This window comes from Sphaeramia orbicularis, chromosome 6 (assembly GCF_902148855.1).
Source record: "Sphaeramia orbicularis chromosome 6, fSphaOr1.1, whole genome shotgun sequence".
NCBI lineage: Eukaryota > Metazoa > Chordata > Actinopteri > Kurtiformes > Apogonidae > Sphaeramia > Sphaeramia orbicularis.
In genome coordinates, this window is record NC_043962.1 from 49,893,909 (window position 1) to 49,921,722 (window position 27,814).

General features: G+C 40.1%; 1 protein-coding gene across 3 annotated transcripts in view; it reads right to left on the minus strand.

Annotated features, from left to right (window-relative positions):
- The window catches only part of LOC115420819 (rho family-interacting cell polarization regulator 1-like), a 186,691-nt gene that overhangs the window by 41,088 nt on the left and 117,789 nt on the right, over positions 1 to 27,814 (minus strand). For all 3 annotated transcript variants that reach the window (XM_030136365.1, XM_030136364.1, XM_030136363.1), the window contains 5 exons: positions 12,394 to 12,437; positions 12,096 to 12,221; positions 7,601 to 7,749; positions 6,544 to 6,676; positions 6 to 131 (listed from right to left, as the gene is read on the minus strand). In XM_030136365.1, the coding sequence (XP_029992225.1) occupies positions 6 to 131; positions 6,544 to 6,676; positions 7,601 to 7,749; positions 12,096 to 12,221; positions 12,394 to 12,437 (578 nt within the window). The remainder of the gene's footprint in view (positions 1 to 5; positions 132 to 6,543; positions 6,677 to 7,600; positions 7,750 to 12,095; positions 12,222 to 12,393; positions 12,438 to 27,814) is intronic.

Genomic DNA, 27,814 nt, shown 5'->3' on the forward strand with positions numbered 1-27,814 from the left:
ATTACCTTATGATGTGCTGAGCTACATGTTCCTCCAACGGTCAGCTGAGGACTAGAGGAGTCATCAGATGACTCAGATGAATTTGACCAGGCTCTGCCACTGTCTAACTGGTCATGACGCTGAAGCATATTCTAAAAGACAGACAAACAGATGGTTTACTGCCAGTTTTCTCAAGTGGTGTCTTTCAACCCAAAAAGTAAAAGTGGGTCATGTACTCATCCCAAATGGGCCGCATGTGATGTAAAAGAAAAACATTTTACATTAACATTTAAATACCTGTATTTTGACAAATGTGTGAGACATTTTCGTGGTGTTGATATGTACATCTAAGTCCCAAAAAAGTTGGGGTACTGTGTAAAATGTAAATAAGAACAGACAGCAATGATTTGCAAATCTAAAAAAACCCATATTTATTAACAGTAGTATGTAGAAAATATATGATTTTAATAGTCTCTAAAATGTTGGGATAGGGGAAGCACAAGGCTAAAAAACTAAGTGGTGCTATACATACATAAATAAATGAAGGAAATGAAATGAATGTTTGCTACCAATTAGGTTCACTGGTAACTGGTCATTAAGATTACTGGATAGAAAAGTAGCATCTCAGAGAGACACTGTCTATCAGAAGCAAAGATAGGCAGAGTTTGCTCAATCTGCAAAAGGCAGCATTTTTTTGCTGCACATTTTCCATCCAAAGCCTGTGGTTCAGCATTTAATCACTTAGCATCATTGTCATGGTGGCAACTCATGCCCTGTGAGTGGGTTGAACCTATATCCTTTGTTCTCAGGCTCTGGGCCTGGTTCTGGATCAGAGTGACAGGGTGGAGCATAGACTTTGGCCTGCTAGCCTAGCTGGTCTAGTTTTGTTTGTTTCTAATAATCATATTTTCATCATTTTTGCATCCTTAGAAATATTTACATATTGGGCCCACAGATCAAAATACATTTTGCGTAGCCAAGTCTTTTTCTTTTGTTCCTTTTGCTACCTAAATGTTTGATGCTCACTCCATCTCATCACCAGGTTCCAGGCCTGACGGTCAGACAGGAAGAGGGAGGTTCCCAAACCTTTTATAGTAGAAGGCATCAGGAACATACCAAGGGTGGCAGCAATCAGAGGGGAGTTTTGTGAGTTGGATAGATGTTAACCTTTAAAATGCCCTAAACTATGTTTGAACTGTTAGAGACTTTTTGGGGAGTAGTAAATAAAAGTACTAAAATGAGGTTTAGGTAAAGATATAAGTATTATTCCAGTAAATGGTATATGCAAGGTAAATTGAATATTTATGGATAGTTTGTTCGTGTGGGAAGGCCTGAAGTAGATGCTCCTCGAGGGAGAAGTGTGGCTCTGCTTTTGTGGAGCAGGCCGCTGAAGCTGGTTGCCCTCAGCCATGGGCTGAGCTTTAATTTCTGTTGTCAAAGTTCGAGTTTCCTTATGTTCTGTTGAGCTGATTTTCATCAGTTAGATTAGTTTTTTTTTTTTGGTTTGTTTGTTTTTCACTAACACAGCTATAACAGCTATGTTACTTGGACAAACACTGTAAACAAATTATACCACGAGGAAGATCATTCCAGCCTCCTGGTGTGTTTCCTCCTCCACTTGGCCAATTGTCACAATCATTAGCACAAAAACACTCCTGGCAAATGGTAGCTGTACTCTACAAGCTGAAAAATTGAAAATACTTCAACTTTTAGAACAGTGCCAAGTTTGTTAATGTCACTTCTATGTCATCAACCAATCAAAATTGAGAAGAAGGGGAACTTGAGATATAAACACTGTCAACAATGATGGAGAAGAAACTCAACTCTTATTTATGTTCTAACACTGAAAGACAAACATCTAATAACAAAATGAATTGACTCAAAAGCTTCATCTGTCTGGATATAATTAAATGGTAAATGAACTATATAGCACCTTCATACATGCACCAGTGGGCAGCTGCTGCCAGGCCCTGCTGGGAGCAATGTAAGGTTCAGTATCTTGCCCAAGGACACTTCGACATGTGGAGCCAGGATTCGAACCACTGACCCTTTGGTCATTGAACAACCTGCTCTACCAACTGAGCCACAGCCGCCACTAATTATTACATTCAAGGGAATAGGTTTGATTCTGACATTGGTGGGGACACAAATGTCTGGTCTAGTTTTGACCAACTCAATATGTAAAGCATCATGAGATAACTTTTGTTATGATTTGGCGCTATATAAATAAAATTTGATTTGATTTGACAAAAGTGCTCCAAGGCAGCACTCCTGAAAGTTGATGTTTTTATCATTTGCGATCATAATTTCACGTCATGTAGAGCTGATCAAACAAGCAAGCAATCATACTCGGTTGGTTCTAGCCATTTTGGCACCCTAGACGAGATATGAATTTGGTGCCCCCCCCCTTAAAAAACACACACATGCACACAAAGACACATACATGGGGGGGGGGGGGGGGGGGGGGCACAAAGTGGAGATACATGAAGCATGAGAGGAGATGCAGAAACCAGCCAGCAGTAAACCACATAGAAACACATATCTAACAGCCAACTAGCAGTAAACCATACAGAAACATAAATAAATCAGATAGAAATATTTATAAACCAGCCAATTAGCAGTAAACCACATGGAAACAGATATAAACCAGCCAACCAGCAGTAAACCACATAGAAACATGTATAAACACATAGAAACATATGTAAACGACAGAAACATATATAAACCACATAGAAACATTTATAAACCAGCCAACCAGCAGTAAACCAGATAGAAACATATATAAACCACATAGAAACATATATAAACTACATAGAAACATCTGTTAAGTGCCAGGAGGTCTAGGGTGCTGACACATAACAAAAATTAAAAGAAAGAAAAAGATGGTCCGGGAGACAGCAAAGGAAAACGTGGAGAGCAGGTCGCTTGTAGCAAAAAGACTGAAAATTTATTATAGAAAAAAGAAATTGTACATAGCCAAAATTACTTATAAATAACAAAAGTTGCGACAAACAAAAAGTAAACTGCAGCAGTGGACCCAGTCTCGTCTTTATGGTCGGAGCTCCAGGCTTTTATAGGCAGGCGGCGAATTGAATTCAGGTGTTCCCAGTTGGCCCCAGATTGAAGGCGGAGACAAGGAAAAAAAACAGAACAACCAGTGGCCCCAGCCGTAACACATTTATAAACCAGCCAACCAGCAGTAAACCAGATAGAAACATATATAAACCACATAGAAACATTTATAAACCAGTTTAGCAGCAGTAAACAGACACCTTAGCAGATATCTCATATCTTAATCATCTACAGTACCATTATTAGCCACCTTTGCTTCGTTTCAGTTCAGCTAGCTGTTGCTAGTAACATCAAATGTTTTTTTAACATTATGAAAGGTTACATCCCTCTATAATTGGGTTATTTTTCTGCCTCCTCTCCTCTTCTAAACTGTGCAGCTAAGGTCTTGGAAGGCCTTTTCATATGATAAACTCTCCAACCTTTACCTGGATGCTTAGTTCAACACCTGTCTGACTCTGTCATTCAGCTCCATTCTGTCTCTGTCACTCACACACACAGTGAGCACCGAGTCTGGGAGAGCTCACCTGAGAAATTACAGGGGGGTGTTGTTGTTTTGTTTTTTCCTCTCATTTCTTTATTTAAGACAATTAATGAGAAATTATCATGTTATCAGTTATCAGCCTATGCCACTAACCAGCCCTGCACACACAGACACGCATACGCATGCACGCACACAGGCAAACAGACACATGTACAAATGTAAATGTAAATGACACCTCTGATATTCAAATCTGTCTAGCTGACATGACCCAGGCAGAACAAATGCATCCATGTTGACAACTTACGCTAAGCAGTTGGAGATACGAACTGCCTCCTGTTCGGTCCAACTTTTTTTTTTTCTGTCCTGTCCAATGAGCGGATAACTGTAGCTTTTACAAGGAGATGGAGTAACAGCAGGGATGGCCAATCACATGTACAATAGCAAAACCGCAGAGCCAATTGGAGAGTGATAATTAGGTTAGAGGCAGGACTTCTAGCAGAGACCGACTATTAACCCTTTGTGTGCCATAATCATTGACTACACACTATGGACAGCGGTTGTATTGGTAGGGACAAAACAGTAGTGGCTGGATATTGGTAGGGACGTGTCCCTAGCATCCCTACACAATTCTACGCCCCTGATTACATTTAAAAATACTCTCTAGTATAAGGCTGTTCACTGTGTGTTAGTATGAGCTGACTGTCCCTCCATAGTTAATGATGCAGACTGACTGACTGACTGACAGCAAATCACCAAAATCATCACAGTTAATTTTTAAATCACCTCTATCTTGATAAATTGAAAACGATTTGAAGTTTACACAAACTACAGTCTTGCTGGAAAAAAATCTCCTCTGTAATGAAAATCACTGAATGGACTTCCAGAAAATACATATTTTCACTTCCAGAAATCCCACTCTATGAACACATTTTTGTATTTATTTATTCATTTTTTTTTGTATTTAATTGAAAAGATGTGAATAGTTTGAAGAGTCAGAGAAGATAGTCTGTTAGTTGGTGCCTATTTCCAAGCATTTACCTACTGTGAGTCATCATGCCTTGTCCAAACATGGAGTGATAGTTTTCCATTCTATTGTTCAGCAATACTTGCAAAAAGAAGACTTTCATGGTAGAGTCAGTAGAATACAACCTTACCAACATCCTCATCATTCAATCTCAATCTCAAGTCAAAAGTATAAAATGGGAACATCTACAGAAGCTTGATGTGATTTGGAAACAAGAGCCAAAGATTGATTATGATAAAATAGATCTCTTTAGCCACAATCAGCAAAAGTATGTTTGGAGGAAAAAGGAGCAGCATTTCTGGAAAAGAACACCCTGACAGCTGCTACTCATGGCTCAGCTTTAGTGTTGTTTCAGAAACAATGCACAGGTGGAGGGAAGAATGCATTCCACTAAACACAAGCCAATTCTAGAAGGAAACATCACACAAGCTGTTAAAAAAAAAAAAAAAAAAGGTTGAAGCTTGAAAGAGAATGGAATCTACAATAGGAAAATGTTCCGAACATCATTCAAAATGCACTGCCTTAAGAGACAGCCGAAGGTTTTGGTATGACCCCCATAATCCCTAGAGGTGGATCTTAAAAAAACAGTACATGCAAAAGGCCCATGAATTCTGTAGAACTAGAGTTCCTTGGCCAGAAGATTGGGACAAAAGGCAATAAGAGTATATCTCTTAGCTGGCTATAAAAAAACCCCAAAACATTTGCATGCCATGATATCTACTGTCTTACCAAGTATTTAATGTTTATGGTGCCCAAAAATAATTACAGTTCCTGATAGAACTGTCCTTTTGTCCATATACTACTGAAACTGTTTGCATCTTTTCCGTTTAATAAAAAAACACACCAAATTATGCTATTATTCATCATTGTTGATGATTATTCAGCATTGATAACTTATTGATGACTTATGCGAGGTGCTCTAAAACAAGAGAGGGAGAAAAAGACAATGGTTTTCCTTTATCATATTATTCACTAAATCAACAACTGTCAGCTGATTAGTGTCACATTAAAAGTTCTCTTTAGCATAATTCACTGCATGATTATGTCATAAATTGTTTCTTTCAGAATAATGAAGGTCACCTCTTGGTTTGGAAAAGTGTTTTGTGAGATAACATTATCAGCATAAATAACGTTCCTAAAATTACCAAACAGAATTAAAAGACATTAATATAAAAGTACAAAAGCAATTATTGTTTGAGAGCAGTGTTGTACTGTAACAAAATGACAAGGAATGGTTTCATATAAAGCTTACAAAGATGTTTATAAAGTAAAGCTCAACAGACCACAATAGAAGTTCAATAAACCACCCTAAGCTTAGACTACTCAACATCATTTTGGTAAACTTACTGAATGTCACAAAATTTCTCTCTGACTTTTTGGGGCATATTACATTGCTGAGGCTACACCTGACCAAATAAAGAAACCCTAAATCAGGAGTCACCAATCCTGGTCCATCTTAAACATGTAGTATACCGGCCCTCGAGGACTGGGATTGGTGACCCCTGCTCTAGATCATAATGTACTGTAAGCACTGGGCATGATGGTGGATTCACACCAGTGTTATTTAATCAACCTCAAGTTCATTTGCTTGGAAAGTTTGTTTGGGGAGGTGTGAATGTGCACTCAAACTCTGATGCCGCTCAAAAAGGTTGATCTCTGATTCACCTAAAACATAGGTCTCAATCCGCTTCAAGTGAACCATATGTAGCAAGTAGAATACAAGGCAGCTCAATGTTCATATTTGTTTTCATATGGCTGAAATGGAAGTTAAACATTAAATAATAGATGAGTGAGGTTTCTTGCTCATTGTTTGTATTCTCTTCTCCTTCAATAATCGATATGTAGGGTTGCACTAACCTTGATCTTTGACCACCAAATATACTCAGGTTATTGATGAGTTCAAGCCAATGTTTGAGTTTTATAACATTTTATTTAGTCATTCCAGAGACAGCGTGTTTTAAACATAATAGCATAAGGCAGAACTTACATAGAAGGCTTGTTCTCGTAGAGATGGCGTGTCTGGAGGACTCTGGTTGAAAATGGTGGAGAATCTCTTACTGATAGAAGGAGCTTTGGTGACAGTGCTCGCCACAGACCCTTGGTCATCTTTATCAAATGGACTGAGAACAAAAGAAGAGATTAAAGATGCAGTCACTAAACCTTGTAATTAAGTAATTACTATTTATAAGAGACGAGTAGCATTTTAATTTCAATTAAACATATTAGAAATATGAGGTTAAATTCATTTTCTGAGTATTTTGTTTTTTGTGTTTAGCAAGGTAGGAAAAAATATGCAATGAAGAATTTAATACTCTAAGATCTTGCATTTGTGTATTTCAAATAATGTATTTAATATGTAACTTTATTCTGAAACAAGACACATTTCTATCAGCAGTTTTACACAACAGTTTTAAACTGTAGAAAAATAAAACAGAGGGAAAAAAAAGAAAAAGAAAACAAAAACAAGTGGTGCCAGGCACAACAAACCCCGCCCCTTGCACGCATGTCACCCATTATAAGTAAATGGGAAGATTTGAAAAAAATCATAAAAAAATTCTACCTTTGACCCACCTTTCCCAAAATGTAATGGCATTTATTCTGGGTCATTGGCAATCTATGAACCCAATTTATATGAATCGAACCAATAGTTTTGTTGCTTTACAAGCATTACAAAATAGTAAAAAATAAACCAAACCAAAAACAACACCCCTTGCCTCCCCTTTGGGGACAAAATTACCTCATTTGCTGTCTTCAGCTTACCCAAGTCACATGACATGTCCTGCTAAGACTGTTGTTAATGTGTTCTCTCTGTGAGAGAAAATTCTTCTTGGTAAGTACTATATATGTATATCTCTGCTACTAATTATAACTGCTAGAGTTATGTAAGTGTTTTTGTAGTTTATATCAAAATATGTTTTCTAATTCATTTTTTAAATATTTTATCTCTGCTTTTAATAACTACTGTCACATGCCTTACCCAAAATGCTCCATCTTAATGAAAGATAAATAAGTAAACAACTGCCAGTAAAGCTGACAGGACTCACTTCCAAGTGACCTCAAGACTCAACTTAATGGTCCCCAAGTCATTAATATCCACGGCAACCGTCTGTGGAAGTGCAGCAAACAGATCCTTGGTCTCACAAGAAATACTTCCAACAACCACGTGATTGGCTAAGCTCTTCAGCTCTGTTACCTGCAAGATCAAAGAAATTAAATCTGATCACAGTGCTATCACTTTCACTATTTCACTATCATGTGCTTTAACATCTTGTTGGACATTTGAATATTCGTCAAATTAAAATCCCCTCTAGTCTCTGTGAAGAGGTTTAAAAGAACCCTGGTTAGGTCAAGAATATGTTTTTTCCACAAACTTACCCACTTATAAGTTGTTAAAATTACATCTACACCATGCCATCCAACCATCTACCCATCCATGCCCCTTACCAGGGAGGAGTCCAGGAAACATCATAATCAGATGCCTAAACTACGTCATCTGACTCCTCTGAATGTGGAGGGGCAGTGGTTCTACTCTGAGTCCCTACTGCATGAAAAACTCCTCACTATGTCCCTAAGGGACAACCCAACAACCTTGCAAAAGAAACTCATTTCATTTTCATGATCGTGTTCTTTTGGTCACAATGCAAACACCCATTAGTGAGGATAGCAATGTAGATCAACCAGTAAACTGGGAGCTTTGCTTTTTGCCTCAATTCCCTCTTCATTGCTGCCCAAATCAATTTGTCAGTTTCCTGCTTCATCCCTCCCTCACTGGCGAACAAGACCCTGTGATACATCCCCAACCCAGAGGGGACACACTATCCTTCTCCCACTGAGAACCATAGCCTCAGATTTGGAGGTGCTGATCTTCATCACAGCTGTTTCACACTCAGCTGCACACCGCCCCAGCGCAAACTGGAGGACACAGTTTGATGAACCCAACAAGACCACATAATCTCCAAAAAACAGAGATGCAATTGTGAAGTCACAAACTCAGACATCATCTATTCCTTGGCTGTGCCTGTAAATTCTGCTCATACAGATTATAAACTGAATTGGTGATAAAGGACAGCCTTGTAAAGATCCAACCTGCACAAGGTAAGAATTATATTCAGTAACTTGCTATTTACTTCAACCAACCGACCAATCGACAGACTTTATTGATCCCAAACTGGGAAACTGGGTTTGAGGACTTCCACCATGACAAGCACCAACAACCTCATGGTCACAGCTGCAAACAGCTACTTCAGTTATGGAGGTGTAACACAGTGTCCCCACTTTCCCTTGGGACATGGTTTAAGGTCTGCTGGAGGTAAGAACTGAAAATATCCTGCAGAAGGGTGTCTGCCAGATGTTCCCAGAAAACCCTCACTATGCCTTTGGGCTTACCAAGTCTCTCTAGAATCTTCTCCTGCCATTGGATTCAACTTACCACCAGGTGGTGATCATTTAGCAACTCTGCACACACATCTCAGCACACCTGACGGTCATTATCAGGCTTCTGCAGAGCTTGATGATAGGCTTATCATTTAAATAAGGTGTGTTGGAAGAGTGATACATAAAAAAAAAAATGCAGGATTGTGGCTCTTGAGGAACAAGGTTGCTGACCTCTGTTCTAAGGTGTCCTGGTGCCATGCGCACTTATGGACACCCTTATCCAATCATAGAGCACCACTTGGATTCAGATCAGGTAGGCCATTCCTCCCAGACACACATCGAACCAGCATGCATTGTGCTCGGTGGAGCAGTCACACCTATGTAGGCCTGGCTTAAACCTCTTAGTCAATAAGTCTGTCAGACTTTGACACAGCACCTTCCAATATTGTGTTCATGTTTTAAACATACCACTCTTTACTACACAATGTACTATTTACATCCAGGCACGAACTTCCTGGTATGGAGGACCGAACCTGCCATATTGAAAAATATATACAGAAATATAAAAATGGCTTGATAAATTTATTCATGTGCCAATACGTGAAAAAAAATGTAAAAGGAATTTATTCACCTTAACACATCATTTTCCATACCATTTATTTGTTTATTTATTTATTTTGTCCTTGTTTGTATTTTTCCTTCTTTAATTTTTATTCCTGCATTTATTTTTGTGTTGTTTTCTATTTACATTTTCTTTATCTCTTTTCTTATTTATTTCTATATTTTATTTTCATCTGACATCTTATTAATTTATTGGCATTTTTTAAGTTCATAGTCATATTTACCTCCCCAGGATATTTCTGTATGCATTTATGGCTCATAAGGCAAATGAGGGGGGCGGTCTTTAAAGGCATGTCCTGGGGTCAGCTCTTTGCCTATTATCAGTTTTGTAGTCAACTGCTGTGCTATCAGTGCAGACTAGACCAGGCATAGTTGGCACTTCTGAGGATATTGCATAGGAGTTTACGCCCATTGCAGTCTTAGCTGAAAATCACACAGTCACTGAGGACTAGTCACTGTTTCATGTGGATATAGTAGCTGAGTGTTTCGATTCACTTCACACATGGACCATCCTGGTGGACCACGTAACATGAGAGATCCAGATGCGGTTATATTGTAATCAGGGGATCCATGCGTGGATCACATAAAATGAGTGATCCAGATTAGAGTGTGCTGCAACCTGAACCGAGCCTGACAGGACCCGACGGGTTGGGCCGGGTTCTGACAAAAAGGAGTGCTGTTTGGGATCGGGTCAGGTTTGATCACGTCAGCTTAATTTGCAGTGAACATTTGATGTTTTTAAAAATACTCATCAGATGGCCGAACATAGGCCTACTTAATTTTGTGGTGTTAATTGCTTTTAAAATACATTTAAACCAGAATAGCGCCCCAAGTCTTAGGTTTTGTTTCTGTAGTGGCAATGTGTGTTGCAGTCATTTAATTAATAAAGATACTGTTCACATACCACAAATGTGTAAACAAGTAAATTTAATGACAGTCTCTAACATAAATATGGGAACAGCTGCATTAAACTGATCGGGTTCGGGTCAGGTTCGGAAACAAACACTGAAGTGCCTGTCGGGTTGGCACGCAACTGTGTCGGGGACAGGTTGAGTTCGGACAGAAATAGAGAGACAGCGGACGCATATCAAGGCACTGGTGCCGCAGCTACATGTCATACATCCGTGGCATGAAGCCACAGCACCAGTGGCACGTAGCCACCATATCAGTGCCTCGATATGCGCCCGCTGTCTCTCTATTTCTGTCCGAACCTGACCCGAAACCGAACAGCACTCCTACATTTTTTTCCGAACCCGGCCCAACCCATCGGGTCCCGTTGGGCTCAGATCGGGTTGCAGCACTCTAATCTGGATCATTCATCTTATGTGGGATCCCCTGATTACAATATAAATGCATCTGGATCACTCATGTTACATGGTCCACCAGGTTGGTCCATATGTAAAGCAACCAAAATACTCTCTCAGTTACTATATCCACACGAAATAGTACATAGTTCTCAGTGAATGTGTAATTTCACCTAAGATTGCAATGTGCCTAAACTCCTTTGCGATATCCTCAGAAAACTCGACCATTTCTGCAGCAGTAATTCTACTGGTTTTCTAATAACACAACTTCATCTCCCTCTCTACTGTGACCACAAGCGCCAGGTATGCTTAGTCTATTCTTCACTGATAGCACAGCAACTGACTACAAATTGACCAACAGGCGAAGAGCTGACCCCAGGACACACCTTTAAAGATCACCCCCTCATTTGCCTAATGAGGCATAAATGCATATAGAAATATAAAAAGGACACAAAGAAATATAAAATAGAGACCCAGGAATAAATAGGCTTGGAGAAGTAAATAGAGGAAGAAAATGCAAGAGGGGGAATACGGGGGAGGTAAATATGACTATGAATAAAGAAAAATGCCAATAAATTAATAAGATGTCAGATGAAAATAAAATCTAGAAATAAATAAGAAAAGAGGTGAAGAAAATGTAAAGAGAAACAACACAAAAATAAATGCATGGATAAAAATTAAAGAGGAAAAATATAAATAAGGGCAAAATAAACAAACAAATAAATAAATGGTACGGAAAATGAAATATTAAGGTAAATAAATGCCTTTTATTTATTTATTTATTTATTTTACTTTTTTATATATATTTTTTGTATCATGTATTGGCAAATAAATTAATTTATCAAGCCATTTTTATATTTCTGTATATATTTTTCAATATGGCAGGTTTGGTCCTCCATAAATGTCTTCTTGCTCTGTGCTCAATCCTTGTTGAGTTTAATACTTACCATACTTTGTGGACAAAACAGGTAACAACACCTAATCCAAACAACCAATAGCACAGAGTTATCCACTGTCAGTACAAGTAACTTTGGCAAAAAGTACAAGATGTGGGCCTTATTTGAGGCATCTTAAAGGAACAAATAACAGGGAAGATTAAGAAACCAGTTGACATCAAAAAACGAGAATCAGATTTAGCTGCATAACAACAACAAAGTTATTCATCTAAAGTCTCTAATAAAGGATACAAATGCCCTACAAACACATAAAAAACTAAGCTGAAAAGCAGAAAGGAACTGACCTTAACACAGAGGAACTCATTGATAAGTGGCAAAAACACCATCTCTTCACCGTCCCACACTTGCTTAGCATTGATTTCAATTCTGCCACGGAGTTTCCACCGCTGTCGACCATACTTCATAAAGATCTGGACACACATATACAATCAGGCGCATGTTTACAAATCCATTCACATGCGTATAGAATTCTTTTTTTTTTTTTTTCTTTGGGGGGGGGGGGGTCTTTTTCAGTTTCACTTTTCTCTAGCAAGTTCTGAAAATTATGAGGGTGCATTGATGAGAGAACACAAAGAAACTAACCTCATACTGGTCACCAGCACACAGTCTAGCAAATCCAGCTAGACCTGAAGAACAAACAGAGGACTGTAACTGAGCTTTGAATGTAAAAAAGTACATCTTTTGTACTCTTGACATGTAGTAACATTAGAGGCACTGGTATGCCATCCATTAAATAGTACACATAATTAAAGCCAAAAGCGGCATTGAAAGGCCCTCGCCACGGGCACATCCTGTACAAGTACATATAGTAATACATAGTAATACATTGTTCAGTAGGGGGCACTCTAACAATAAATTTTAATGTCTTCTGATGAATGGTTGTAGGCCTGTGAGACTGACAACTGATTAAAATTAGTCAATTAGTCAATTGAGGTAAATTGGTGTTTGTATGTCCGAATGAAAGAAATTTTTGTATAGTTAAATCTGTAGGGGGTGCTGTGCAGCCAAAATTCAATTTCTTCCAATGAATGGGTGGCCTGTGAGATGGACCACTGAGTCAAATTTGAGTCAAATTGGTATTAGTGTGTCTGAACTGATGCAATTTTCATAAAGGTAACTTTGTAGGGGGATTTCTCTGACATCATCATTGACTATATAAATCTGATTGCTCTGACATTTTATTCAGTTCAATCAAAACAGCCCTGCCTGTTGGACACTAAAGCAGTGATGGCTTTTTCAGCAGTCTTAGTTCCATGCACTATTGGAGATCATCTGGGTCTCGAAGACCAATGTCATAAATTGGATTATGTACACAAACTTAAAGTGTGAGTATATACATGATTTCTGGGAGGGGGTAATTCTTTTTTTTCTAGTTATGGTAACATTGCAATATTTTGTCATGATAGTCACATATAGCAAACATATGGTTGTTTCAGACGATATTTGTTGCAATTCACATCTGTTTTTCAGAAGTTCCTGATCTTCAGCTATGAGTTCTTCAACGTTGCTAAGTTTCATAGGACTGTGTAAAATAATTTGGAATTATATGTGCATATCATGACAAAATATTGCAATGTCCATCGTTCAGAAGTTGGTGCTCAAGCACCAGATTTTAATTTCTTCTGATGAATGGGTGTAGGCCTGGGAGATTGACAACTGATTCAAATTTGAGACAAATTAGTGTTCGTATGTCCAAATTGAACACATTTTTGTATAAATAAATCTGTAGGGGGTGCTATGGAGCCAAAATTCAATTTGTTCCATTGAATGGGTGTAGGCCTGTGAGATCTACCACTGAGTCAAATTTGAGCCAAATCGGTTTTTGTATGTCCGAACTGATGAAATTTTAGTGAATGTAAATTTGTAGGGGGCGCTATTGAGTGAAATGGCAATTTCTTTTGATAAATACCCATTTATCAAAAGAAATTGCCATTTCATTCAATAGCGGCCTGGGAGATTGACAACTGATTCAAATTTGAGTCAAATCGGTTGTCGTATGTCCAAACTGAAGCCAATATTGTAAAGGTAAAGTTGTAGGGGGCGCTATAGCACCAAATTTCAAATTTTTCTGATAAATGGGTGTAGGTCTGGGAGACAGACGTCTGAGTCAAATTTGAGCCAAATCGGTGTTTGTATGTCCGAACTGAAGCAATTCTAATTAAAATTAAAGCCGCAAGCGACATCTAAAGGCCCTCGCCACGGGCACGTCCAGTAGAAGTATGTCCATCGTTCAGCAGGTGGCGCTCTAGCCCCAAATTTCAATGTCTTCTGATGAATGGGTGTAGGCCTGGGAGATTGATTACTGAATCAAATTTGAGGCAAATCTTTGTTTGTATGTCCGAACTAAAGAAATTTTTGTATAAGTAAATCTGTAGGGGGCGCTATGCAGCTAAAATTAAATTTCTTCCTTTGAATGGGTGTAGGCCTGCGAGATGTACTACTGAGTCAAATTTGAGCCAAATCGGTGTTCGTATGTCCGAGCTGATGCAATTTTCATGTAGGTAAATTTGTAGGGGGCGCTATTGCGCAAAATGGCATTTTCTTTTGATAAATGGGTGTAGGCCTGGGAGATTAACAACTGATTCAAGTTTGAGCCAAATTGGTGTTCGTATGTCTGAAGTGAAGTAATTTTCGTCAAGGTAAAATTGTAGGGGGAGCTATAGCGCCAAATTTCAATTTTTTCTGATAAATGGGTGTAGGCCTGAGAGATAGATGTCTGAGTCAAATTTGAGCCAAATGGGTGTTCGTATGTCCGAACTGAAGCAATTTTAATAAAAAAATGTAAAAAAAACTTGTAGGGGGCGCTGTAGTGCAAAATTTCAGTTTCTTTTGACAAATAGGTGTAGGCCTGGGAGACAGATGTCTGAGTAAAATTTGAGCCAAATCGGTGTTCGTATCTCCGAACTGATGTCATTTTTGTAAATGTACATTTGTAGGGGGCGCTATTTTGCGAAATTTCAATTTCTTTTAATAAATGGGTGTAGGCCTGGGAAATAGATGTCTGAGTCAAATTTGAGCCAAATCGGTGTTCGCATGTCTGAGCTGAAGCAATTTTTTAATGGTAAATTCCCGAAGAAACTTTGCAAAGTTTACGACGTCGTCACACGGTCAACTTTTGATACCCCACATCTCTAGATACTGTACACCAATTTTCAGCTCATTTGGCCAAACGGCCAAGGAGGAGATAGTTAAAATACGACGTCAGCGAAAACGCTGACTCAGCATTTTGGAAATTTCAATCCAATATGGCCGACTTCCGGTTGGTTTACGGGCGTGGCCACAATAATATTTTTTGTTTGTCTCCTCATGATGATTCTGTGTACCAATTTTCATGGCTCTATGACAAACTTTATGTTGGACGTGCCCCCAGTGACGTAATGTATTTCCACTTTTCAAGGGGGCGCTGTCACAACATTTCTTAACTGGCATCTACGAAACCTATACGTAAACTCAATTTTGCACATTTCTGAATTTTAGGTAAAATTTGGTGAGTTTTCGTAAATGTTCAGGGGGTCAAATTTGAGCTCAAAGTGCAGGAGAAAGAAAAATTAAAGCCGCAAGCGGCATCTAAAGACCCTCGCCACGGGCACGTCCAGTAGAAGTATGTCCATCGTTCAGCAGGTTGCGCTCTTCCACCAAATTTCAATGTCTTCTGATGAATGGGTGTAGGCCTGGGAGATTGACAACTGATTCAAATTTGAGGCAAATCTTTGTTTGTATGTTCAAACTAAATAAATTTTTGTAAAGTAAATCTGTAGGGGGCGCTATGCAGCTAAAATTAAATTTCTTCCATTGAATAGGTGTAGGCCTGTGAGATTTACCACTGAGTCAAATGTGAGCCAAATCGGTGTTCGTATGTCCAAATTGATGCAATTTTCGTGAAGGTAAATTTGTAGGGGGTGCTATTGAGCAAAGTGGCAATTTCTTTGGATAAATGGGTGTAGGCCTGGGAGACTGACAACTGATTCAAATTTGAGCCAAACTGGTGTTCGTATGTCTAACGTGAAGTAATTTTCGTAAAGGTAAAATTGTAGGGGGCGCTATGGCACCAAATTTAAAATTTTTCTGATAAATGGGTGTAGGCCTGAGAGATACACGTCTGAGTCAAATTTGAGCCAAATCGGTGTTCGTATGTCCGAACTGACGCAATTTTAGTAAAAAAATATTAAAAATTTTTGTAGGGAGTGCTGTCGTAAAAAAATTTCAGTTTCTTTTTGACAAATAGGTGTAGGCCTGGGAGACAGATGTCTGAGTCAAATTTGAGCCAAATCGGTGTTCGTATGTCCAAACTGATGTCATTTTTGTAAATGTACATTTGTAGGGGGCGCTATAGTGCGAAATTTCAATTGCTTTCAATAAATGGGTGTAGGCCTTGGAGTTGGACGTCTGAGTCAAATTTCAGCCAAATCGGTGTTTGTATGTCTAAGCTATAGAAACTTTTGCGATGGCAAATTTTCGAAAAAACTTTGCAAAGTTTGCAGCCTCGTCACAAAAAAACGGTGACACCGATTCAAAAAATTCGGCTAACTTTTGATGCCCCACTTCTCTAGATATTGTACACCGATTTTGAGCTCATTTGTCCAAACGGTTTTGTAGGAGATAGTTAAAATACAACGTCAGCGAAAACAATGACTCAGCATTTTGGAAATTTCAATCCAATATGGCCGACTTCCGGTTGGTTTAGGGGCATGGCTACAATAATATTTTTTGTTTGTCTCCTCATGATAAATCTGTGTACCGATTTTCGTGGCTCTACGAAAAAACTTTATGTTGGACATGCTCCCATTGACGTAATGCATTTCCAGTTTTTAAGGGGGCGCTGCAGCAACATTTCTTTACCGACATCTACGAAACCTATATGTAAATTCAATTTTGCACATTTCTGAATTTTGTGCAAAATTTGGTGAGTTTTCATAAATGTTCAGGGGGTCAAAATTGAGCTCAAAGCGCAGGAGAAAGAAAAATAAGACAAAAAAAAAAAAAAATTAAAGCAGCAAGCGGCATCTTAAGGCCCTCGCGATGGGCACGTCCAGTAGAAGTATGTCCATCGTTCAGCAGGTGGCGCTCTAGCACCAAATTTCAATGTCTTCTGATGAATGGGTGTAGGACTGGAAGATTGACAGCTGATTCAAATTTGAGGCGGATCTTTGTTCATATGTCCAAACTAAAGAAAATTTTGTATAAGTAAATCTGTAGGGGGCGCTATGCAGCTAAAATTAAATTTCTTACATTGACTGGGTGTAGGCCTGCGAGATGTACCACTGAGTCAAATTTGAGCAAATTCGGTGTTGGTATGTCCGAATTAATGCAATTTTCGTGAAGGTAAATTTGTAGGGGGCGCTATTGAGCGACATGGCAATTTCTTCTGATAAATGGGTGTAGGCCTGGGAGATTGACAATTGATTCAAATTTCAGCCAAATTGATGTTCGTATGTCTGAAGTGAAGTAATTTTCGTAAAGGTAGAATTGTTGGGGGCGTTATGGTCCCAAATTTCAAATTTTTCATATAAATAGGTGTAGGCCTGGGAGATAGACATCTGAGTCAAATTTGAGCTAAATCGGTGTTTGTATGTCCGAACTGAAACAATTTTAATTAAAAAAAATATTAAAAATTTTTGTAGGGGGCGCTGTATTGCAAAATTTCAGATTCTTTAGATAAATATGTTGGACGTGCTCCCATTGGCGCAATGCATTTCCAGTTTTCAAGGGGGCGCTGCCGCAATATTTCTTTACCGACATCTACGAAACCTATATTTAAATTCAATTTTGCACATTTCTGAATTTTGTGCAAAATTTGGTGAGTTTTTGTAAATGTTCAGGGGGTCAAAATTGAGCTCAAAGCGCAGGAGAAAGAAAAAAAAATAAAAAAAATAATAATAATCAAGAACAATATAGCCGTTTCTATGGCAACCACATATTTGGCCTTATATGAAAGCTCTCGAGCTCCCCCACATGTCTTTGGGGTCGGATGTCACGTGTCGTGCACTTACACCCACGTGACTCACCCCGACTTGGCGTGGCCCATTGACTCCCATTCATTCTGAGCAGGTGGAAATATGCGACTTGTGCACATGTCATGTACATCTTCGGAAAGGTCTCAGTGCCGTGAATGTGAATATGTGTGAGTGTGGCGACAGTGGCGAAAGGCAACCGCATCACTGGCGATTTCGTCCCCATGCGCCCACTGCAGACTCAATAGGCCCTGCGCCGGCTTTACTCGGCTCGGGCCTAATTAAAGCCGCATGCGGCATCTAAAGTGTCCGTCGTTCAGCAGGTGACGCTCTAGCCCCAAATTTTGTGTTTTCTAATGAATGGGTGTAGGCCTGGGAGATTGACAATTGACTCAAATTTGAGACTAATCAGTGTTCATATGTCCGAACTAAAAAATTTTTTTATAAATAAATCTGTAGGGGGCGCTACGGAGCATAAATTCAATTTGTTCCATTGAATGGGTGTAGGCCTGCGAGATGTACCACTGAGTCAAATTTGAGCCAAATCAGTGTTCGTATGTCCGAACTGATGCAATTTTCGTGAAGGTAAATTTGAAGGGGGTGCTATTGTGCAAAATGGCATTTTCTTTTGATAAATGGGTGTAGGCCTGGGAGATTGACAAATGATTCAAATTTGAGCCAAATCGGTGTTCGTATGTCTGAATTGATGCAATTATTGTGAAGGTAAATTTGTAGGGGGCGCCACTGAGCAAAATGGCAATTTCTTTTTCTGAATGGGTGTAGGCCTGGGAGATTGGCAACTGCTTCAAATTTGAGCCAAATTTGTGTTCGTATGTCTGAAGTGAAGTAATTTTCGTAAAGGTAAAATTGGAGGGAGTGCTATAGCGCCAAATTTCAATTTTTTTCTGATAAATGGGTGTAGGCCTGAGAGATAGACGTCTGAGTCAAATTTGAGCCAAATTGGTGTTCGTATGTCTGAACTGAAGCAATTTTAATAAAAAAAATTTAAAAAACTTGTAGGGGGCGCTGTAGCGCAACATTTCAGTTTCTTTTGACAAATAGGTGTAGGCCTGGGAGACAGATGTCTGAGTCAAATTTGAGCCAAATTGGTGTTCGTATCTCCGAACTGATGTCATTTTTGTAAATGTACATTTGTAGGGGGCGCTGTAGTGCGAAATTTTAGTTTCTTTTAATAAGTGGGTGTAGGCCTGCGAGATAGACGTCTGAGTCAAATTTGAGCCAAATCGGTGTTTGTATGTCTTAGCTGAAGCAATTTTTGTCATGGAAAATTTTCGAAAAAACTTCGCAAAGTTTGCAACCTCGTCGCACAAAAACAGTGACACCGATTCAAAAAATTCGGCTAACTTTTGATTCTCCACTTCTCTAGATACTGTACACCAATTTTGAGCTCATTTGTCCAAACGGCTTAGTAGGAGATAGTTAAAATACAACGTCAGCGAAAACACTGACTCAGCATTTTGGAAATTTCAATCCAATATGGCCGACTAAGGGTTGGTTTAGGGGCGTGGCCATCAAATATTTTTTGTTTGTCTCCTCATGATGAATCTGTGTAGTGATTTTCGTGGCTCTACGACAAACTTCATGTTGGACGCGCTCCCATTGGCGCAATGCATTTCCACTTTTCAAGGGGGCGCTGCAGCAACATTTCTTTACCGACATCTACGAAACCTATATGTAAATTATATTTCTCGCACTTCTGAATTTTGTGCAAAATTTGGTGAGTTTTCGTAAATGTTCAGGGGGTTAAAATTGAGCTCAAAGCACAGGAGAAGGAAAAATAAGACAAAAAAATAAAAATAAATAAAAAATAAAAATAATTAAAGCCGCAAGCGGAATTTAAAGGCCCTCGCAGAGGGCACGTCCAGTGGAAGTATGCACATCATTGAGCAGGTGGCGCTCTAGCACCAAATTTCAGTGTCTTCTGATGAATGGGTGTCGGCCTGGGAGATTGACAACTGATTCAAATTTGAGGGAAATCATTGCTTGTATGTCCGAACTAAGGAAATTTTTGTATAAGTAAATCTGTAGGGGGCGCTATGCAGCTAAAATAAATTTCTTCAATTGAATGGGTGTAGGCCTGCAAGATGTACCACTGAGTCAAATTTGAGCCAAATCGGTGTTCATATGTCCGAGGTGATGCAATTTTCGTGAAGGTGAAATTGTAGGGGGCGCTAGTGAGCGAAATAGCAATTTCTTTTGATAAATGGGTGTAGGCCTGGGAGATTGACAACTGATTCAAATTTGAGCCAAACTGGTGTTCGTATGTCTGAAGTAAAGTAATTTTCATAAAGGTAAAATTGTAGGGGGCGCAAATTTCAAATTTTTCTGATAAATGGGTGTAGGCCTGAGAGATAGACGTCTGAGTCAAATTTGAGCCAAACTGGTGTTCGTATGTCCGAACTGAAGCAATTTTAATAAAAAAAAAAAAAAAACCTTGTAGGGGGCGCTGTAGTGTGAAATTTCAGTTTCTTTTGACAAGTAGGTGTAGGCCTGGGAGAAAGATGTCTGAGTAAAATTTGAGCCAAATCGGTGTTCGTATCTCCAAACTGATATCATTTTTGTAAATGTACATTTGTAGGGGGCGCTATAGAGCGAAATTTCAAATTCTTTTAATAAATGAGTGTAGGCCTGGGAGATGGACGTCTGAGTGTAATTTGAGCCAAATCGGTGTTCGTATGTCTGAGCTGAAGCAATTTTTGTAATGGTAAATTCGCAAAGAAACTTTGCAAAGTTTGCGACGTTGTCACACAAAAATGGTGACACCAATCCAAAAAATTCGGCTAACATTTCAACTTTTCATGCCCCACTTCGCTAGATACTGTACACCGATTTTGAGCTCATCTGGCAAAACGGCCAAGGAGGAGATAGTTAAAATATGACGTCAGCGAAAACGCTGACTCAGCATTTTGGAAATTTCAATCCAATATGGCAGACTTCCGGTTGGTTAAGGGGCGTGGCCACAATAATTTTTTGTTTATCTCCTCATGATGAATCTGTCTACCGATTTTCGTGGCTCTACGACAAACTTTATTTTGGACGTACTCCCATTGACGTAATGCATTTCCACTTTTCAAGGGGGTGCTGCAGCAACATTTCTTTACCGACATCTACGAAACCTGTATGTAAATTCAATTTTGCATATTTCTGAATTTTGGGCAAAATTTGGTGAGTTTTCGTAAATGCACCAAATTTTGTGTCTTCTGATGAATGGGTGTAGGCCTGAGAGATTGACAATTGACTCAAATTTGAGACAAATCAGTGTTCGTATGTCCGAACTGAATAAAATTTTGTAGAAATAAATCTGTAGGGGGCGCTATGAGCCAAAATTCAACGTGTTCCATTGAATGGGTGTAGGCCTGCGAGATGTACCACTAAGTCAAATTTGAGTCAAATCGGTGCTCGTATGTCCGAACTGATTTCATTTTTGAAAATGTACATTTGTAGGGGCGCTATAGTGCAAAATTTCAATTTCTTTTAATAAATGGGTGTAGGCCTTGGAGATAGACACCTGTGTCAAATTTCAGCCAAATCGGTGTTTGTATGTCTAAGCTATACCAATTTTTGTGATGGCAAATTTTCAAAAAAACTTCGCAAAGTTTGCAGCCTCGTCGTAAAAAAACGGTGATACCGATTCAAAAAATTCGACTAACTTTTGATTCCCCACTTCTCTAGATACTGTACACCGATTTTGAGCTCATTTGTCCAAACGGTTTAGTAGGAGATAGTTAAAATACAACGTCAGCGAAAACGCTGACTCAGCATTTTGGAAATTTCAATCCAATATGGCCGACTAAGGGTTGGTTTTGGGGCGTGGCCACAATAATATTTTTTGTTTGTCTCCTCATGATGAATCTGTGTACCGATTTTCGTGGCTCTACAACAAACTTTACATTGGACGTGCTCCCATTGGCGTAATGCATTTCCACTTTTCAAGGGGGCGCTGCCGCAACATTTCTTTACCGACATCTACGAAACCTATATGTAAATTCAATTTCTCGCACTTCTGAATTTTGGGCAAAATTTGGTGAGTTTTCGTAAATGTTCAGGGGGTCAAATTTGAGCTCAAAGAGCAGGAGAAGAAAAATAAATTAAAAAAAAAAAATTAAAGCCACAAGCGGCATCTAAAGGCCCTCACCATGGGCACGTCCAGTAGAAGTATGTCCATCGTTCAGCAGGTGGCACTCTAGCACCAAATTTCAATGTCTTCTGATGAATGGGTGTAGGCCTGGGAGATCAACAACTGAGTCAAATTTGAGGCAAATCTTTGTCTTTATGTCCGAACTAAAGAAAGTTTTGTATAAGTAAATCTGTAGGGGGCGCTATGCAGCTAAAAATAAATGTCTACCATTGAATGGGTGTAGGTTTGCGAGATGTACCACTGAGTCAAATTTGAGCTAAATCAGTGTTCGTATGTCCGAATTGATGCAATTTTCGTTAAGGTAAATTTGTAGGGGGCGCTACTGAGCGAAGTGGCAATTTCTTTTGATAAATAGGTGTAGGCCTGGGAGACTGACAACTGATTCAAATTTGAGCCAAATATGTATTTGTATGTCTAACGTGAAGTAATTTTCGTAAAGGTAAAATTGTAGGGGGCGCTATGACACCGAATTTGAAATATTTCTGATAAATGGGTGTAGGCCTGGGAGATAGACGTCTGAGTCAAATTTGAGCCAAATCGGTGTTCGTATGTCCGAACTGAAGAAATTTTAATAAAAAAATATTACAAATTTTTGTAGGGGGTGCTGTAGTGCAAAATTTCAGTTTCTTTTGACAAATAGGTGTAGGCCTCGGAGACAGATGTCTGAGTCAAATTTGAGCCAAATCGGTGTTCGTATGTCCGAACTGAAGAAATTTTAATAAAAAAATATTAAAAATTTTTGTAGGGGGCGCTGTAGTTCAAAATTTCAGTTTCTTTTGACAAATAGGTGTAGGCCGGAGAGAAAGATGTCTGAGTCAAATTTGAGCCAAATTGGTGCTCGTATGTCCGAACCGATTTCATTTTTGTAAATGTACATTTGTAGGGGGCGCTATAGTGCAAAAGTTCAATTTCTTTTAATAAATGGGTGTAGGCCTTGGAGAAAGATGTCTGAGTCAAATTTCAGCCAAATCGGTGTTCGTATGTCTGAGCTGAAGCAATTTTTGTAATGGTAAATTCACGAAGAAACTTTGCAAAGTTTGCGACGTCGTCACAAAAAAATGGTGACACCTATCCAAAAAATTCGGCTAACTTTTGATGCCCCACTTGTCTAGATACTGTACACCGATTTTGAGCTCATTTGGCCAAACGGCCAAAGAGGAGATAGTTAAAATACGACGTCAGCGAAAACGCTGACTCAGCATTTTGGAAATTTCAATCCAATATGGCCGACTAAGGGTTGGTTTTGGGGCATAGCCACAATAATATTTTTTGTTTGTCTCCTCATGATGAATCTGTGTACCGATTTTCGTGGCTCTACAACAAACTTTACGTTGGACGTGCTCCCATTGGGGTAATGCATTTCCAGTTTTCAAGGGGGCGCTGCGGCAACATTTCTTTACAGACATCTACGAAACCTATATGTAAATTCAATTTCTCGCACTTCTGAATTTTGTGCAACATTTGGTGAGTTTTCGTAAATTTTCAGGGGGTCAAATTTGAGCTCAAAGAGCAGGAGAAGAACAATAATAAATAAAATTAAAGCCGCAAGCGGCATCTAAAGGCCCTCGCCACGGGCACATTAAGTAGAAGTATGTCCATCGTTCAGTAGGTGGCGCTCTAGCACCAAATTTCAGTTTCTTCTAATGAATGAGTGTGGGCTGGGAGATTGACAACTGATTAAAATTTGATGGAAATCATTGCTCGTATGTCCGAAGTAAGGAAATTTTTGTATAAGTAAATCTGTACTGGGCGCTATGCAGCTAAAATTAAATTTCTTCCATTGAATGGGTGTAGGCCTGCGAGATGTACCACTTAGTCAAATTTGAGCCAAATCGGTGTTCATTTTTCCGAGGTGATACAATTTTCGTGAAGGTGAATTTGTAGGGGGCGCTATTGAGTGACATGGCAATTTCTTCTGATAAATGGGTGTAGGCCTGGCAGATTGAAAACTGATTCAAATTTGAGCCAAATTGGTGTTGGTATGTCTGAAGTGAAGTAATTTTCGTAAAGGTAAAATTGTAGGGGGCACTATGAAACCAAATTTCAAATTTTTCATATAAATATGTGTAGGCCTGGGAGATAGACATCTGAGTCAAATTTGAGCCAAATAGGTGTTCGTATGTCTGAGCTGAAGCAATTTTTGTAATGGTAAATTTGCGAAGAAACTTTGCAAAGTTTGAGACGTTGTCACACAAAAATGGTGACACCAATCCAAAAAATTCGGCTAACTTTTGATGCCCCACTACTCTAGATACTGTATGCCAATTTTGAGCTCATTTGGCCAAATGGCTTAGTAGGAGATAGTTAAAATACGATGTCAGCGAAAATGCTGACTCAGCCTTTTTGAAATTTCAATCCAATATGGCCGACTTCCGGTTGGTTTAGGGGCGTGGCCACAATAACATATTTTTTTTGTCTCCTCATGATGAATCTGTGTGATGATTTTCGTGGCTCTACGGCAAACTTTATGTTGGACATGCTCCCATTGACGTAATGCATTTCCACTTTTCAAGGGGGCGCTGCCGCAACATTTCTTTTACCGACATCTACGAAACCTACATGTAAATTCAATTTTGCACATTTCTGAATTTTGGGCAAAATTTGGTGAGTTTTCGTAAATGTTCTGGGGGTCAAAATTGAGCTCAAAGTGCAGGAGAAAGAAAAATTAAAGCCGCAAGCGGCATCTAAAGGCCCTCGCCACTGGCACGTCCAGTAGAAGTATGTCCATCGTTGAGCAGGTGGTGCTCTAGCACCAAATTTCAATGTCTTCTGATGAATGGGTGTAGGCCTGGGAGATCGACAACTGATTCAAATTTGAGGCAAATCTTTGTATGTCCGAACTAAAGAAAGTTTTGGATAAGTAAATCTGTAGGGGGTGCTATGCAGCTAAAAATAAATTTCTACCATTGAATGGGTGTAGGTTTGCGAGATGTACCACTGAGTCAAATTTGAGCTAAATCAGTGTTTGTATGTCCGAATTAATGCAATTTTCGTGAAGGTAAATTTGTAGGGGGCGCTACTGAGCGAAGTTGCAATTTCTTTTGATAAATAGGTGTAGGCTTGGGAGACTGACAACTCATTCAAATTTGAGCCAAATTGGTATTCGTATGTCTAACGTGAAGTAATTTTCGTAAAGGTAAAATTGTAGGGGGCGCTATGGCAACGAATTTCAAATATTTCTGATAAATGGGTGTAGGCCTAGGAGATAGATGTCTGAGTCAAATTTGAGCCAAATTGGTGCTCGTATGTCCGAACTGATTTCATTTTCTTAAATGTACATTTGTAGGGGGCGCTATAGTGCGAAATTTCAATTTCTTTTAATAAATGGGTGTAGGCCTTGGAGATGGACGTCTGAGTCAAAATTCAGCCAAATCGGTGTTCGTATGTCTGAGCTGAAGCAATTTTTGTAATGGTAAATTCACGAAGAAACTTTACAAAGTTTGCGACGTCGTCACACAAAAATGGTGACACCTATCCAAAAAATTTGGCTAACTTTTGATGCCCCACTTCTCTAGATACTGTACACTGATTTTGAGCTCATTTGGCCAAACGGCCAAGGAGGAGATAGTTAAAATACGACGTCAGCGCCCACTGCAGACTCAATAGGCCCTGCGCCGACTTTACTCGGCTCGGGCCTAAAAATAAAAATAATAAGAATCTGAGCAAGAACAATATAGCCGTTTCTATGGCAACCACATATCTGGCCTTATTTGAAAGCTCTCGAGCTCCCCCACATGTCTGTGGGGTCAGATGTCACGTGTCGTGCACTTACACCCACTTAACCAACCCTGAGTGGGCGTGTCCCATTGACTCCCATTCATTCTGAGCAGGTGTAAATATGTGACTTGTGCACATGTCATGTACAACTTCGGAAAGGTCTCAGTGCCGTGAATGTGAATATGTGTGAGAGTGGCGACAGTGGCGAAAGGCGACTGCGTCACTGGCGATTTCGTCCCCATGCGCCCACTGCAGACTCAATAGGCCCTGCGCCGGCTTTACTCGGCTCGGGCCTAAAAATAATAATAATCTGAGCAAGAACAATATAGCCGTTTCCGTGGTAACCACGTATTTGGCCTTATTTGAAAGCTCTCAAAGTCCCCCACATGGGTGTGGGGTCAGATGCTATATGTCGTGCACTTACACACATGTGACTGACCCCGAGTGGGCGTGTCCCATTGAGTCCCATTCGTTCTGAGCAGGTGTAAATATGGCATTTGTGCACGTCATGTACATCTTCGGAAAGGTCTCAGTGCCGTGAATGTGAATGTGTATGAGAGTGGCGACAGTGGCGAAAGGCGTCCGCGTCACTGGTGATTTCGTCCCCATGCGCCCACTGCAAACTCAATACACCCTGCGTTGGCTTTACTCGGCTCGGGCCTAATAATAAATGATCTGAGCAAGAACAATATAGCCATTTCCGTGGCAACCACGTATTTGGCCTTATTTGAAAGCTCTCGAGCTCCCGCACATGTCTGTGGGGTCAGATGTCACGTGTCGTGCACTTACACCCATGTGACTGACCCCGAGTGGGCGTGTCCAATTGACTCCCATTCATTCTGAGCAGGTGTAAATATGCGATTTGTGCACATGTCATATACATCTTCGGAAAGGTCTCAGTGCCGTGAATGTGAATGTGTGTGAGAGTGGCGACAGTGGCAAAAGGCGACCGCGTCACTGGCGATTTCGTCCCCATGCGCCCACTGCAGACTCAATAGGCCCTGCGCCGGCTTTACTCGGCTCGGGCCTAAAAATAAAAAAAATTTAAAAAATAATAATAATCTGAGCAAGAACAATATAGCCGTTTCTATGGCAACCACGTATTTGGCCTTATTTGAAAGCTCTCGAGGTCCCCCACATGTCTTTGGGGTCGGATGTCACGTGTCTTGCACTTACACCCACGTGACTGACCCCGACTGGGCGTGTCCCATTGACTCCCATTCATTCTGAGCAGGTGTAAATATGCGATTTGTGCACGTCATGTACATCGTCGGAAAGGTCTCAGTGCCGTGAATGTGAATATGTGTGAGAGTGGCGACAGTGGCGAAAGGCGACCGCGTCACTGGCGATTTCGTCCCCATGCGCCCACCGCAGACTCAATAGGCCCTGCGCCGGCTTTACTCGGCTTGGGCCTAATAAAGAAAAATAAGAATCTGAGCAAGAACAATATAGCCGTTTCTATGACAACCACATATTTGGCCTTATGTGAAAGCTCTCGAGGTCCCCCACATGTCTGTGGGGTCAGATGTCACGTGTCGTGCACTTACACCCATGTGACTGACCCCGAGTGGGCGTGTCCCATTGACTCCCATTCATTCTGAGCAGGTGTAAATATGCGACTTGTGCACGTCATGTACATTTTCGGAAAGGTCTCAGTGCCGTGAATGTGAATATGTGTGAGAGTGGCGACAGTGGCGAAAGGCAACCGCGTCACTGGTGATTTTGTCCCCATGCGCCCACTGCAGACTCAATAGGCCCTGCGCCGACTTTACTCGGCTCGGGCCTAAAAATAAAAATAATAAGAATCTGAGCAAGAACAATATAGCCGTTTCTATGGCAACCACATATCTGGCCTTATTTGAAAGCTCTCGAGCTCCCCCACATGTCTGTGGGGTCAGATGTCACGTGTCGTGCACTTACACCCACGTAACCAACCCTGAGTGGGCGTGTCCCATTGACTCCCATTCATTCTGAGCAGGTGTAAATATGTGACTTGTGCACGTCATGTACAACTTCGGAAAGGTCTCAGTGCCGTGAATGTGAATATGTGTGAGAGTGGCGAAAGTGGCGAAAGGCGACCGCGTCACTGGCGATTTCGTCCCCATGCGCCCACTGCAGACTCAATAGGCCCTGCGCCGGCTTTACTCGGCTCGGGCCTAAAAATAATAATAATCTG